The following is a 12,326-nucleotide window of genomic DNA, read 5'->3' on the forward strand; positions in this document are numbered from 1 at the left end:
CTGTGGGCGTGCGCCAGGCGAGCCGGGCATGGCTGCGGACGGGACAGGAGGGCGGGAACGCGGCCTCCGGCGCGGACGCGCGTGCAAGCGGCGTGGCCGGGTGGTGCAGCCGGCAGGTACGGATTGCGGTGAGCAACGGCGCTAGCGGGCAGCAGCGGTGGCATCAGCAAGGAGCAGTGGCGGTAGTAGAAGCAGCAAGCAGAGCAGCGTCGGGTGGTCGCTTATGACGGGCGCCGGCGTCAGGCGCGGGAGGGGGCGCACGAGCTAGGGCGGCCACAGGGAAGCGCAGGCAGCAGCGGCGTAGCGATAGCAGAAGCAGGAGAAGCAACAGATCCAAGGCAGCAGCAGTAGCTCAGGGCACGCATGCACATACGTACGCGTACGCCCGAGATCGGGCACGACGGTGAAGGTGACCTACGGCGTCCAAATCAAAGGGAAAAACGGGGATGCGTAGGAGGAGCTCACCGAGGAGGCGCATGAAGGCCCGGTGAGTGACTAGAAGCAGCAGTTGGCTCGTTTTGGCGCGGCGAAGCTCCGGCGATGCAGAGGAAGAAGACGCTCGATGCTGGCGATGCGATGGCTCTCGGCTTGTTCCAGTGGGCGAGGAAGACGAAGAAGATATCGGCGGAGCTTCTGGACACGGCGGTGCGATGCGGGGTGGCCGATGGGCTACGTAGGTGGCGAACCCATGGCGACAGGGGGAAGAAGTGGGAGAGGCAGGGATGCTAGCGTTTGACGAGGGAGCGGCGTCGGCCCTATTTGTAGGCGGAGGTTCGCCGGCGGATGGCCGCCACGACGTCGACTGGTGCCGTGGCGGGCATCGGTCATGCCCACGATCCCCCCTGTGAACAGGGAGGGGGAGGCAGGGGCAGGCTGGTTCAGCCGGCCAACTGGGCCAAGTGGCCCAGGGGGAGGGGAGGGGCCTTTCCCCTTTTATTTTATTTTATCAATTACAGTTTTAGTTTTCTTTTGTTTTCGAATAGCAATTAGCTTTATAAAATATAGGAACAACACCTAAATTGGTTTTACTAATTATACCACTGCTACATTTAGTTTGAGGTTCAAATAAAATAGTCTAGTATTTTTATAATTTAAAAAGCATTTAATAATAATTTTTAGCCAATGTTATATTCACAAAAGAGCATTAAAATAATTTAGAAAAGTGTTGGGTCACCACCATAATTGGTTATGTAATATTTGCCACACTTTGAACATTTTATTTTGCATGTTTGAGAAATTTGAATTTTGAATTTTAATTTGAATTTGAATTTGGATCAAGCGAGGATTAGCAACAGTAATGTGATGACAGGGCATCATTAACGGGGGATTACTGTAGCTTAATTATCCGGGCGTCACAAGGATAACCCCCGGCCTCTGTATCAAAGTGATGCATGTATCCATATTGTTAAAACAAGTACGCAAACAAGTCTATAGTGCAAAGTCTGCTCACAAACGGAGCAAAAGAAAATGAAATTAAAAGGGGCCACATCCGACGAAAATAGTAACAGGCCGTGATGCCTATACACCTAGCCTATTAGTAGTTCGTCATCCAAATCCGTTGAAGATAACCCGTACTACCGTCTCTCACCGGTTGCACCCAATATCCAAAAGCTCCCTGGAATCTGCATGGGTGAGTAACGACCACGTACAGATTCAAGCAGTGGCTCTGTAAATAACCTGCAAAAAGTTGATAAAGTTTTTCTGGTTAAATATCATGTCATTCCTAGTGTTCCATATAGCTCATAATAATGTGGATACTTCTATCCGAATATATCTCGCTATGTTTTTTTCGAAACGGAGGCAAAAGATTTGCCTCATCGATTAATTAAGCAGAAGAGAATTGCCCAGTTAATTAACGGAAAACCGGGCAAAAACCGATACAATCAACCACATGTGGACTACTCACAGAGCATCCAACCCCGTAAGCACATGATCAGCCTCACAGGCATACCCAACACACAACGACCACCAACCCCATGTCTACAACACAAAGAAACCTCCAACGAGAATACCCCGGCCGAAGATCATACACACCACCAAATCCAAAAAACAAGCTAGGCCCTAAGGATGACTTGAGAAACAGATGAACATCCATTAAGCAGCTGTTGCGGACGCTATCTTTGTGATGTCATTCTTCTTGCTTTTGTTTCTAAGAGCCTTTTCCACAATCGTCCTGCCAGATGTAGGACAAGCCGCCTCCAAACGTTTGAGCAAGCTGTGAAACTCTATTTCGATCCAGATCCAGATCCAGGACACCAGGGCTCGCGTCTTCGCGCAGGACGGGTGAGCGCGCCGGCGCCACCGCCCCGATCTCCTTCCTCCGGCATCCCCTGCTCCTGCCGTGACCGGATCTGAGACCCCCACCGCGTCCTCTCTCCACCGCCCCTCCTTCGAGCTCCTCCGCCTTCCTGGACAATGCAATCGAGTTCGCGTGCCTCCCGACCGGCGGCCGCTCCAACCTCGCCGCTCGCTGCCCCAGCTCCGGCCAATCAGCTTGCTGCGGCGGCGCTCGCCCTTCGCAGGGCAGGCCCGGCCATCCGAGGCCACCTTCGCAAGCCCGCGACGACGGCGGCCACTCCGGCACCACCGGCGGCCGCTCTGACCCCGCCGCCCGCCGCTCAGCTTGCCGCGACAGCCCTCGCCCAGCCCGCGACGACGGCGACCATTTCGGCACCACCAGCGGCTGCTCCGACCTCGCCGCCCGTAGCCGTAGCTCCCGCGTCTCGCTATGTTTGAATCCACTCCGTTTAGCCACGTTCCAAATAACGTGTTCATGCAAATTGGAGGGTGAACGTTAAAGGCTATATGAATCATGCGCCACAACAATTTTGCCAATGGGCAATTGAGAAGTGGTGTTGAATAGATTCATCCTGGTCGCAATAACAACAGCGAGAGCTACCAACCCAGTTTCGCTTAATTAAATTATCTTTCGTCAAGATCACTCCCTTGTGGACAAACAACATGAAGAATTTAATTCTTAGCGGCACTTTAACATTCCATATGTGAAGTGATCTCGGAATTGGCCCAGTATCAATTACATCCATGTACATAGACTTCACAGAGAAACTACCATTCGCTGATAATTTCAAAAAATGGTATCTGCCTGGTCAGAGAGTTGAACTGCCATCAACCTACGGACCAAGTGTAACCAAGAAGTCCACCGTTCCCCCACCAAAGAATTCCTGAATTGGATATTAAGGGGGACCGAATGCAATACTGTAGCAACATAATCTTTATTACGTTGTACAATATGATATAGAGTGGGATATTGCAGGGCTAAGGGTGTCTCCCCTAACCATGTACCTTCCCAGAATCTGGTCGAAAGACCATTACCAACAATAAATTTAACCCTCTGAAAAAAGGAGACTTTCATCTTCATTAGCCCTTTTCAGAAAGGTGAGTCATTAGGTCTCGCAGTGACATAGGCCGGAGTCTTAGATTGAAGGTATTTATAACGTAAAATTTGAATCCACGCACCCTCGGTCTCGGTGGATAGACGGAAAAGCCATTTGGAGAGAAGACATTTATTTTTAACTTCTAAATTTTCGATCCCTAGCCCTCCTTGATCTTTGGGCCTACAAATAATATCCCATCTGGTCAACCTGTATTTCTTCTTATCCTCATCAGATTGCCAGCAAAAGCGAGATCGATAGAAGTCTAATCTTTTTCGTACCCCTACATGTACCTCAAAGAAAGATAGAAGGAACATCGGCAAACTCGTCAGCACCGAGTTTATCAGTACGGGGCGACCTGCATAGGACATAAGCTTACCCTTCAAGCAGCTTAGCCTTTTTTCAAGCGGTCTTCAATGCACTTCCACTCCTTATTAGTCAGCCGGCGGTGATGAATGGGAATCCCTAGGTAGCTATATGCGTCATGTTCCTCTTTGGCTCTTCCAAAGTAGAACAATTCGCTTTTGTTAAAGTTGATGGCCTCATAGCCGTTCAAAAAGACAAAGCACTAACTTCATATTTCTAGCTTGAGCAATATCATATTCCATGAAAAGAATCGTGTCGTTGGCATATGAGTTGTGCCCATATGTGTGAAATGTCCTTCCCTCCTTTGGCATGAGCCTTGGCCAAATTCAGGACAACATGATTTATGGACATGGTCATTTCCCTTGGCCGTTTGAATGTGCTCACCATGTGCCGTTTGTCAACATTCCCACCAATTGCTTCCTCCGTCCTAAAATAAGTGTCTCAATTTTATACTAAATTTAATACAAAGTTATACTAAAATTAAGACACTTATTTGGGAACGGAAGGAATATACCGACATGCCACGGTAACGTTTTCTTGCAGCCCCAACTGATCAAAGAACCGGTCACGGTGACCACCGCGTCATTGGCAGGCACATGAGATGCTCGAGTACCACAGAGCCAGATTTCTCCAGATTAAGGGCTTTTTGGATCAAATTTTTGCACACCAAGGGCATTCCAAAATTGTTTTGCTCTTGTACACATAAACAACATATTTTTAACATCCTCGGCGAACACGACATTTGATACTTTGAAACACCATGCGTTCTTCCAAGTCCGACTTCACATAATTCCGTGGCACAATATCCTTGGTGCACACATCGAACACCGACTATTGACTGGGAAATAGGAATAGATAAGATGTGAGGAACATCTACTGGTCACGTTTGAGCGAGCATGATATAAAAAGAAACAGTGGAGAAATCAGCACCAAAGTGGCTGTAGTTTAGTGGTGAGAATTCCACGTTGTGGCCGTGGAGACCTGGGCTCGAATCCCAGCAGCCACAGTTCAGTTTGTTTGTTTTTTCGCTTTTTAGCAAGAACAGCAATTGTGTGTTGGTCAACGTTCTTGAAGGAATACATCCATGCCCAAGCAGCCTTTGCGTTCTGCGTATCTGGAACCCGATGTCTATCCTACTACTTGCACACCACCTCACTCTGACTTCGTGGCAGCACAGAATCAACAAGTGTTTTCCTTGATCTGCAGCCTGATCTCCAGAGGACAATTCTGTCGCCTCGCCAACAGGTCGTGTTGCTCACATGCAAATAATTGCAAGCACGTAGTAACACGTATGGCAGGATGGTTAGCTGTAAAACAAAAGGGGTCAAAAAAAAAACTTCAGATCTTTCTGATGATCAACCTTGTCGGTTGTGCAAAAAGGACACGCTGATGGTTTTAACTGAAACTGACTCGATCTTGGGTTATGTGTATCTGACAGTTGGTCTCTGTCGTACGGGCACCTCACGTTTCACTTATATTTTCCTTGATCTGCAGTTCTGCGCCCCGATCCATAGATGATCTCAATCTGTCAGAGCCTGATGCCGTCTTGCCCACATGCGACAGATTCCAAAACTGTAGTACGCAGCCTGACAGCGAGGATGGCTCTAGTAAAAACACAAGGCCGGCCGGCATAATATGCTACTCTAGTAGTAGTTATATCGAGTTCGAAACCACCGTGCACCCAGCTCCAAACCTGCTCGATGCTAAGCCTGTCGAGCAACGATAACACGGGACATGAATTTGTTCCAGAAACAGAGTAATGTTGCTGCCATTTCTCCCAGCAATCTAATCAAGCTGCTCGTCTCGAAATATGCAATGCTCAACGTTTTAGAGGATCGGCTAGAGTTCCTCTAAACTGTTCAACGTTTCAAGGAATCCGATAGGAGAGACCAACTCTTAGCATTTTGCTCACCGTAAAATCTATATACAACATACAAGTGACAACATTTTCTTTTTTGCGGTTGATAGTACATCAATACTAGTGAATGCATCACACCCACACAGAAAAGAAGAAGAAGAACAATGCATTACTAATAGGAATTTTGTGGTACTAATATGGATGGAACAAATGAATGAATGCACGGAGCCAATGTTACGGAACTTCCACACGATCATCACGCACGTTTGATCATCGCGATCGGTTAGTGGTGTCCGCCCTTGGTGCTGACGCAGCGCCTGATCTCCTCCGGGAGGTCGCCGACGCGCTCGATGCCCTCCTCGAAGGCGACGCCCATGCCCATGAAGAAGTGCGCCTCGATGTGGCAGTGGAAGGCCCACACGCCGGGGTTGTCGGCCCGGAACCGCAGCGCCGTCCAGCCGAAGGGGTGCACCGCCACCGTGTTCTTCATCACGGGGTCCCTCAGGTTGTAGGTGGCCGGGTGCACCGCCGGGTCGAACCGCCCCACGCCGTACCCGAGCGTCCAGAAGTCGTGGCCGTGGAGGTGCCACGGGTGGGTCTCGCTGTTGTTGGGCGCCAGCATGTTGGCGTTCTGCAGCACCACGTCCACCACGGACCCGAACGCCAGCCGGTACAGCCCGTCGCTGGTGGTGGCGTTGGGGTTCGCCTGCACGCCGTACACGTCGTACCCCGTGTGGTTGTACGTCTCCGGCGGCGGGCACTGGTCGAAGGCGCCCAGCAGGCCGTGCTTCAGGGCCACCAGGTAGGGCGTGTGCGGCAGCGTGAAGGAGACGTTGTTGATGGCCCACTTGATTCGGCCGTCGATCTTGTTCTGCGAGTTGAGGAGGAGGATGGTCCGGTCGGCGCGCGGCGGCGGCGGGTGCGCGTGCTCCGGGTGCGCCACCGTGGCGAGGCTCTGGCGGATGCGGTACGCGCTGTCGTTCCACGCCGGGCCGGCGGGCGGCGCCGTGGGCGGCGGCGCGCGCGGGCTGCTGCGGCCGCCGTAGTAGCTGAGCACGGCGGTGCCGGTGGGCGTGCCGGGCTTGCGGCTCACCACGTTGGAGGCGAGCCAGTAGTTGCGGTTGGGGTCCTGGTCGGCCTTGATGAGCACGGAGTAGGTCTCGCCCGAGTAGATGTTGAGGTTCTTCACCACGAACGGCTTCACGTAGTGCCCGTCCGTCTCCACCACCGTCATCTCGTGCCCCTGCATGCACGCGGTTACGTTACGTTAGCCAATACTCCGATATTTACATGGTGATTAACCAATAGTAGTATCCATTATTTGGCAGCCTTAATTTACATGGTGATTAACCAATAGTAGTATCCATCATTTGGCAGTGTAGTTCCGATATTTTTGAGTCATTCGTATCTTCCGAGGCCAATTTCTCCTTGTTGTTTCCTACGGTTGCTAGCGTGTCTGTTGGTGATTTCCTGCCACCTTGTTCCTCGAAACCGATAACCCTATTATATTTAGGTTAAGTACATGTTTTTTTTTGGCGGGAAAGGTTAAGTACATGTTGCTTTCCCCCGCTCCGCTTTCGCAAGTCGTCGTCCACTTGTCATTTCCACTTCAAATGCTGGAAAGCGGCATGCAAATATATGGCGGGGACATGCCGGGGTGTTGAAAACTGTTCCAACGCTAGATAGATTGGAACATTATGCTGCGCGATACAGACGTGGCCGCTACCTGCTAGCTCGATCCAAATCAACCAGCTAGTGCAGATATGTTTATCTGTGAAACCTAACATGTATAAATACTTGAATGATATGCACACTCCAACCAACTACGTGTGCATGTATTGTACAGTACTACATACGTGTCATATATAAATAAAACATCGCATGGCTATGTAGGCATGTAGTATGCGTTACAGGGATATTATCCTAATCGTGTGCATGCATCTTCCATTCTTCCTAACGCTAACGAATGGATTACGTTGTTAAACTGCTCATGCATGCGTGATATGCGTAAGTAGATAGGGCATTGACTAGCTTGCTAATTAAGAGTCTGCATGCATGTGTTGCTTGTCGCCGTTACATAACGTGCAACACAGGAAGTGGCGCATCTACATCATTTCAGTAATCCCTATGGCCTTAACCTCTACGCAAGGATATCTCATCTCACGTATATATACAAGTTGTACATTCTAATTCGTGTACCGCTTAAATATAGATTTATACTCGTCAACTAGCTGTTGGATGCATGCATGCCCGGACGTGACGAGCAGTGGATCCAATTCATCATATTGGAGGTTAGCAAGACAGCACAGGACTGCATCTAGTCCAAGTTCAGACATACCTAAACATGCACTAGCTAGTTATATATTACCTATGTTCCTAAATATAAGTCGTTGGGGGAGTTCAGTTTAGGAACGGAGGGAGTATGTTGCATGTTGATGGGTATTCGGTACCACACCACATATATACAGTGTTTACGTTGGCCGTTCTATACCCGTGCTCTCTCTGTCTGAAACGCCTAGTCTCGAAGTGGATACAAGTCAATATCTGATAAGGATTCTTGGACCATTAGGTGCAATGTCTTAGTTGTTGTTTTGTTTTGAGCGATGGCGTACGTGTCTCAAGTCCTGGATTTCGACGTCCACACTTGGGGTGCTTACAAACGCTACTGGCTGGCTGGCCAGGTGGTTTCTGCGAAATGACTCAGCTTCTACCTGCCCATTTGACTCTGGCAGTAGAGCCAAACAGAGAAAGGTGGATCGGCTAAAGCATATGCATGCTTGCTAGTTACCGGATCTTCAGCTTTCCACTTGCATTTTGGAATTAGTACTAATTACTAAACTAATCCATCCATGGAGAGGCAGATTTTGTATTGTTGCTAGTACAATCGTGAGCAACGGCCGGCCGGCGATAGCTAGCGTGGAGGCTCGCCCCAAACACGGCATCATGTTGCAGCCGGCCGGCCTTGATTGCCGGCGAAGCAAGATACTACCCGGAGTATACTATTACTACTAATGGTAGCAGTGGCAAGCTGGCAGCGACAAGAACGTGGCGGAGGGCATCAAAATCAGATCCTCCTCGGTGCAATGTGAATATCTGACCGTGGTCTGCCCCGATCTCTCTTGTCGAGATCGATGCCGGCCGCCTGCACATGCACCCACATGTCCATAGTCGCTTTTGCCGGCTAGTATGTTTTTTTTTTAGAACCACCGGCTAGTATGTTCGCATTGTTATTTTCACTCGCACGTACTACGTCTCCGTGTGCACCTCCCATTCCCAAACGAAGCAGTCAGAACCAAGACCAATACGTGCTGAAGAAAGAAACTTTGAACACCGTTGACGAATGAATTACCTCGATCTCGAAGTTGAGGGCGGAGAGGGAGGTGACGCTGGCGATGCGGAAGCGGTACGTCCTGCCGGGCACCACGGCGAACACCTGCGCCGCGCACTCGGGGTGCGTCGCGTTGCAGGCGGCGTCCGGCGCCATGGCCGAGCAGTTGTACCTGCCGCGCCCGTTGATGAGCAGCGACTGGGGCTCGCCGACCCACACGATGGGGACGGCGGCGAGCCCCGCGGCCTGCTCGTAGGTGCTCTTGTGCCACCAGTCGTTGAGGAGGACCTCGTGCTCGCCGCCGTCGTACGCGAACGGCTCGGCGTCGGCGCTGCCCGGCGCGGCCGCGACGACGATCATGCCGTTGAGCCCGGCGGAGCGCTGCATGCCGTAGTGCGCGTGGTACATGTAGGTGCCCGGCCGATCCACCACGAACCTGTACTCGAAGGCGTCGCCCGGGAGGATGGGGCACTGCGTGACGCCCTCCGTGCCGTCCGCCCACGGCGTGCCCAGCTGCCGGATGCCATGCCAGTGGATCGCGACGTTCTCCGTCATCAGCAGGTTCTTGACGGTGACCACCACGGTGTCGCCCTGCACGGCGCGGATGGTGGGGCCCGGGGTGCGGCCGTTGATGGTGACGGCCAGCTTGCGCACGCAGTCCGAGTGCGTGAACTGGTAGCTGATGTCCCATTGCTTGTGCACCGTCTTGGCCTCGGCGACGGCGGCGAGCGCCCACAGGAGGAAGAGGCAGCAGAGGAGACGCGGGTTTGCTCCGAGCAACGACGACTCCATTGCTCCGCCACCTCTCATGGCCTACGGCTACCTAGCTGAGGAGAGGATGGTGTGGCTTTGGTTAAGACTTGGGCTGTCCGTTGCTATGTGTTGGAATGGGCAAGGGCACGCTGGTCTTAGACACGCTCGCTATGGTTTGGTCTGTTGTCCGGTGTGTTTATAGGGATCGGGCATCGAAACCATCCATGCCAATGCCATTGCCATACGGGTCTCTCTGTTCCAACGGGCGACTGACAATACGTTTGGTGCTACTAATCCATCATCGGTAGCAAGTTGGCACTAACTCATTCCTGTCTTCTTTCAAAACCGAAACGAGGTGAAAATAACTCTCAAATAAAATAGAAGAGGTAGGTGAAAAGTATATATATACCGCGTCACTGTAAATGAGCGAGCGCCGCAGCGTCGGTCAGCCCATATTAGCCCCGTACTGTATATATTCTTCGAGATGCTGTAGACTGCATGCATGCAAATGGTCACCTGAATCTGATCTGACCAGATCAGGTTTTCAACGGTCGGCGAGCTCGCGTTCATACGTTAGTTAGACAAGTTCCTTTGAGGCAGCTGGGTGTCTTTTTTTAAGAAAAGGAGGATGACCCCCGGCCTCTGCATCTGGGAGATGCATACGGCCATTTTATTGATTATTTTCGAGGACCTTACAAAGTAGTACAACAATATGCCTGGATCCGCCATCTTGGCAACATCTGCCGCTACTCCAATCCATATGATGAAGGGGTGCAAGATGGGCCAAATACCCAGACCCTCTCACCTAAGCCTAACATCTAAAGCCGGAGGCCCCGACTGAGCCACATACCGGGTCCGGGGCACAAACCGGTCTGACGCACTCACATGTGTCGTCGCCGCCATCTTCCACTAGTCCATCTTTAGAGCAGATTGAGGTGCCAACCTTGGTAGGTGCCTCCGCCATCGACGTCATCATGACGCCAAACGACGACCTCCACCTACGTGAGTCCATCTCCAAGCAACCGACGCAGATCCATGTTAGGATAGGGTCGCACCACCGCCATCGACGTCACCATGACGCCAAACGACGACCTCCACCTACGTGAGTCCATCTCCAAGCAATGGACCCACATCCATGCTAGCTGGGTGTTCCCTTTGCTCTCTTTAGTCTTTATTACACTTTACAGGCAATGCATATTGTCCTTCCGCGTTTGGAACATTCACCTTACAGCTCTACGTACTCCGATCTTGAGTGAGTAGTAGGGCAACTGCAGGCTCCAACTTTGTTTTCACATTACATGTATCTGAAGAACTCTATCGGAGCATTCCATGCTCGATCTGCCATTGTTTAAGCTCGGCGCTCCTGAGGTTGCCTCGGTCGGGCGCATGTTACCGTTGTAGCACCCTAACCACATGGTTAGCTGAGGTCCGTGTCTTTCTGTCAGTGTCAGCACATCTCCGTGTCAACGTCTGCGTACGTGTTGTTAATTTAAACTTTTACTACTGAACGTCAACGGTTATTTTCTCAACAATGTTTGCACCCCGGACAAGAGCGATTTCTCACATTTCTCTTTATACATAAAATGAACATAAACCACGAAATGTCCAGTACGAAATTTCGTCATGTGTTCCCCACTAAAAGAGTCATTTTTTTGCGAAGCGAACAGTATCACTTTTAACAGGGAGCGCACCAACTAAGAAGTTGCGAGCACGACAAGTATATGCATGCATGGCTACACTTAATTAATTGCGAGTTGGTGGTCTTAGCTTGATTTTTTCGGACGCGCTTCGCTGATTCTCTGCTGATTTTGCTCTGTAGCTTTGACTGTTGACTGGTATTCTTTTCGCGAACAACTCAGCGGATGCTTCGCGCCTTCATCCTTACCCAATTAGAGCATCTTCGATAGCAACCATAAAATAGGATAGATGATGTAAAGTCTGCTTTTCACTAGCTCGGCCAAGAAACAAGCTCCAATAGCTGGACTCCAACAGCTGGATTAAACACATATTTTTTGGCCTCATTTTAGGGTTGCCCAAAAACTGAGGCCTGACCATGATGCATATTTGGATTGTTAGAATAAATCAAAGACCACCGTCGATCATCTGAAAACCAAGCAATCATATGAGGCACGACATCGAGATTTGTTAAAGTTCACCGATATGGCTACATTTTCGGGGCATGACTACGGACGCTCCTCTCCGTGACACCGTCACAATACCCACCCGGCCGCCCTGGACGCCGGCACAAGCTGCCGGCTTCCCCTGCGTTCCGGTACTATTATGTTGGATTGTGTGTCTACCCCCGCTATATATGAGAGGCCTAGGATACAAGTGTCCTACTAGGACACGACTCCATATCCTATCTAAACACAATACAACTACAAGTCCAACTGTAACCTACCTTGTACACTATATTCGACACAACTCTAACATGGATCACGCAGCGTGTAACGCGCAGCTGAAACTTCCACATGCCTCCCGCCCCGCGCGCATGAATCCTCCAGACGCCTCCAACCCGTGTGTTGCTGCCGCCAAATCCGACCACCCCGTCATCGAATCTGCCGCCGCAGATCCAACACCCCCCTCCCCCACCCGCGCACTAATGTCGTCAAATCCGACCACCCCGTCA

The 12,326-nt window shown here is 50.9% G+C and overlaps 1 protein-coding gene and 1 non-coding gene across 2 annotated transcripts; one reads left to right on the forward strand and one right to left on the reverse strand.

Annotated features, from left to right (window-relative positions):
• Window positions 1-4,692: 4,692 nt before the first annotated feature.
• On the forward strand, window positions 4,693-4,764 carry TRNAH-GUG (transfer RNA histidin (anticodon GUG)). Its single transcript has one exon. It is a non-coding gene; the product is annotated as a tRNA-His (tRNA).
• Window positions 4,765-5,694: 930 nt separating this feature from the next.
• On the reverse strand, window positions 5,695-10,253 carry LOC123121371 (L-ascorbate oxidase). Its single transcript, XM_044541325.1, has 2 exons — window positions 8,966-10,253; window positions 5,695-6,859 (listed from the first exon to the last, which is right to left on the reverse strand). Exons 1-2 carry the CDS (start codon window positions 9,752-9,754, stop codon window positions 5,900-5,902), a joined length of 1,749 nt encoding a protein of 582 aa, XP_044397260.1. The 5' UTR covers window positions 9,755-10,253; the 3' UTR covers window positions 5,695-5,899.
• Window positions 10,254-12,326: the final 2,073 nt, after the last annotated feature.

Source organism: Triticum aestivum, chromosome 5D (assembly GCF_018294505.1).
Source record: "Triticum aestivum cultivar Chinese Spring chromosome 5D, IWGSC CS RefSeq v2.1, whole genome shotgun sequence".
Lineage (NCBI taxonomy): Eukaryota > Viridiplantae > Streptophyta > Magnoliopsida > Poales > Poaceae > Triticum > Triticum aestivum.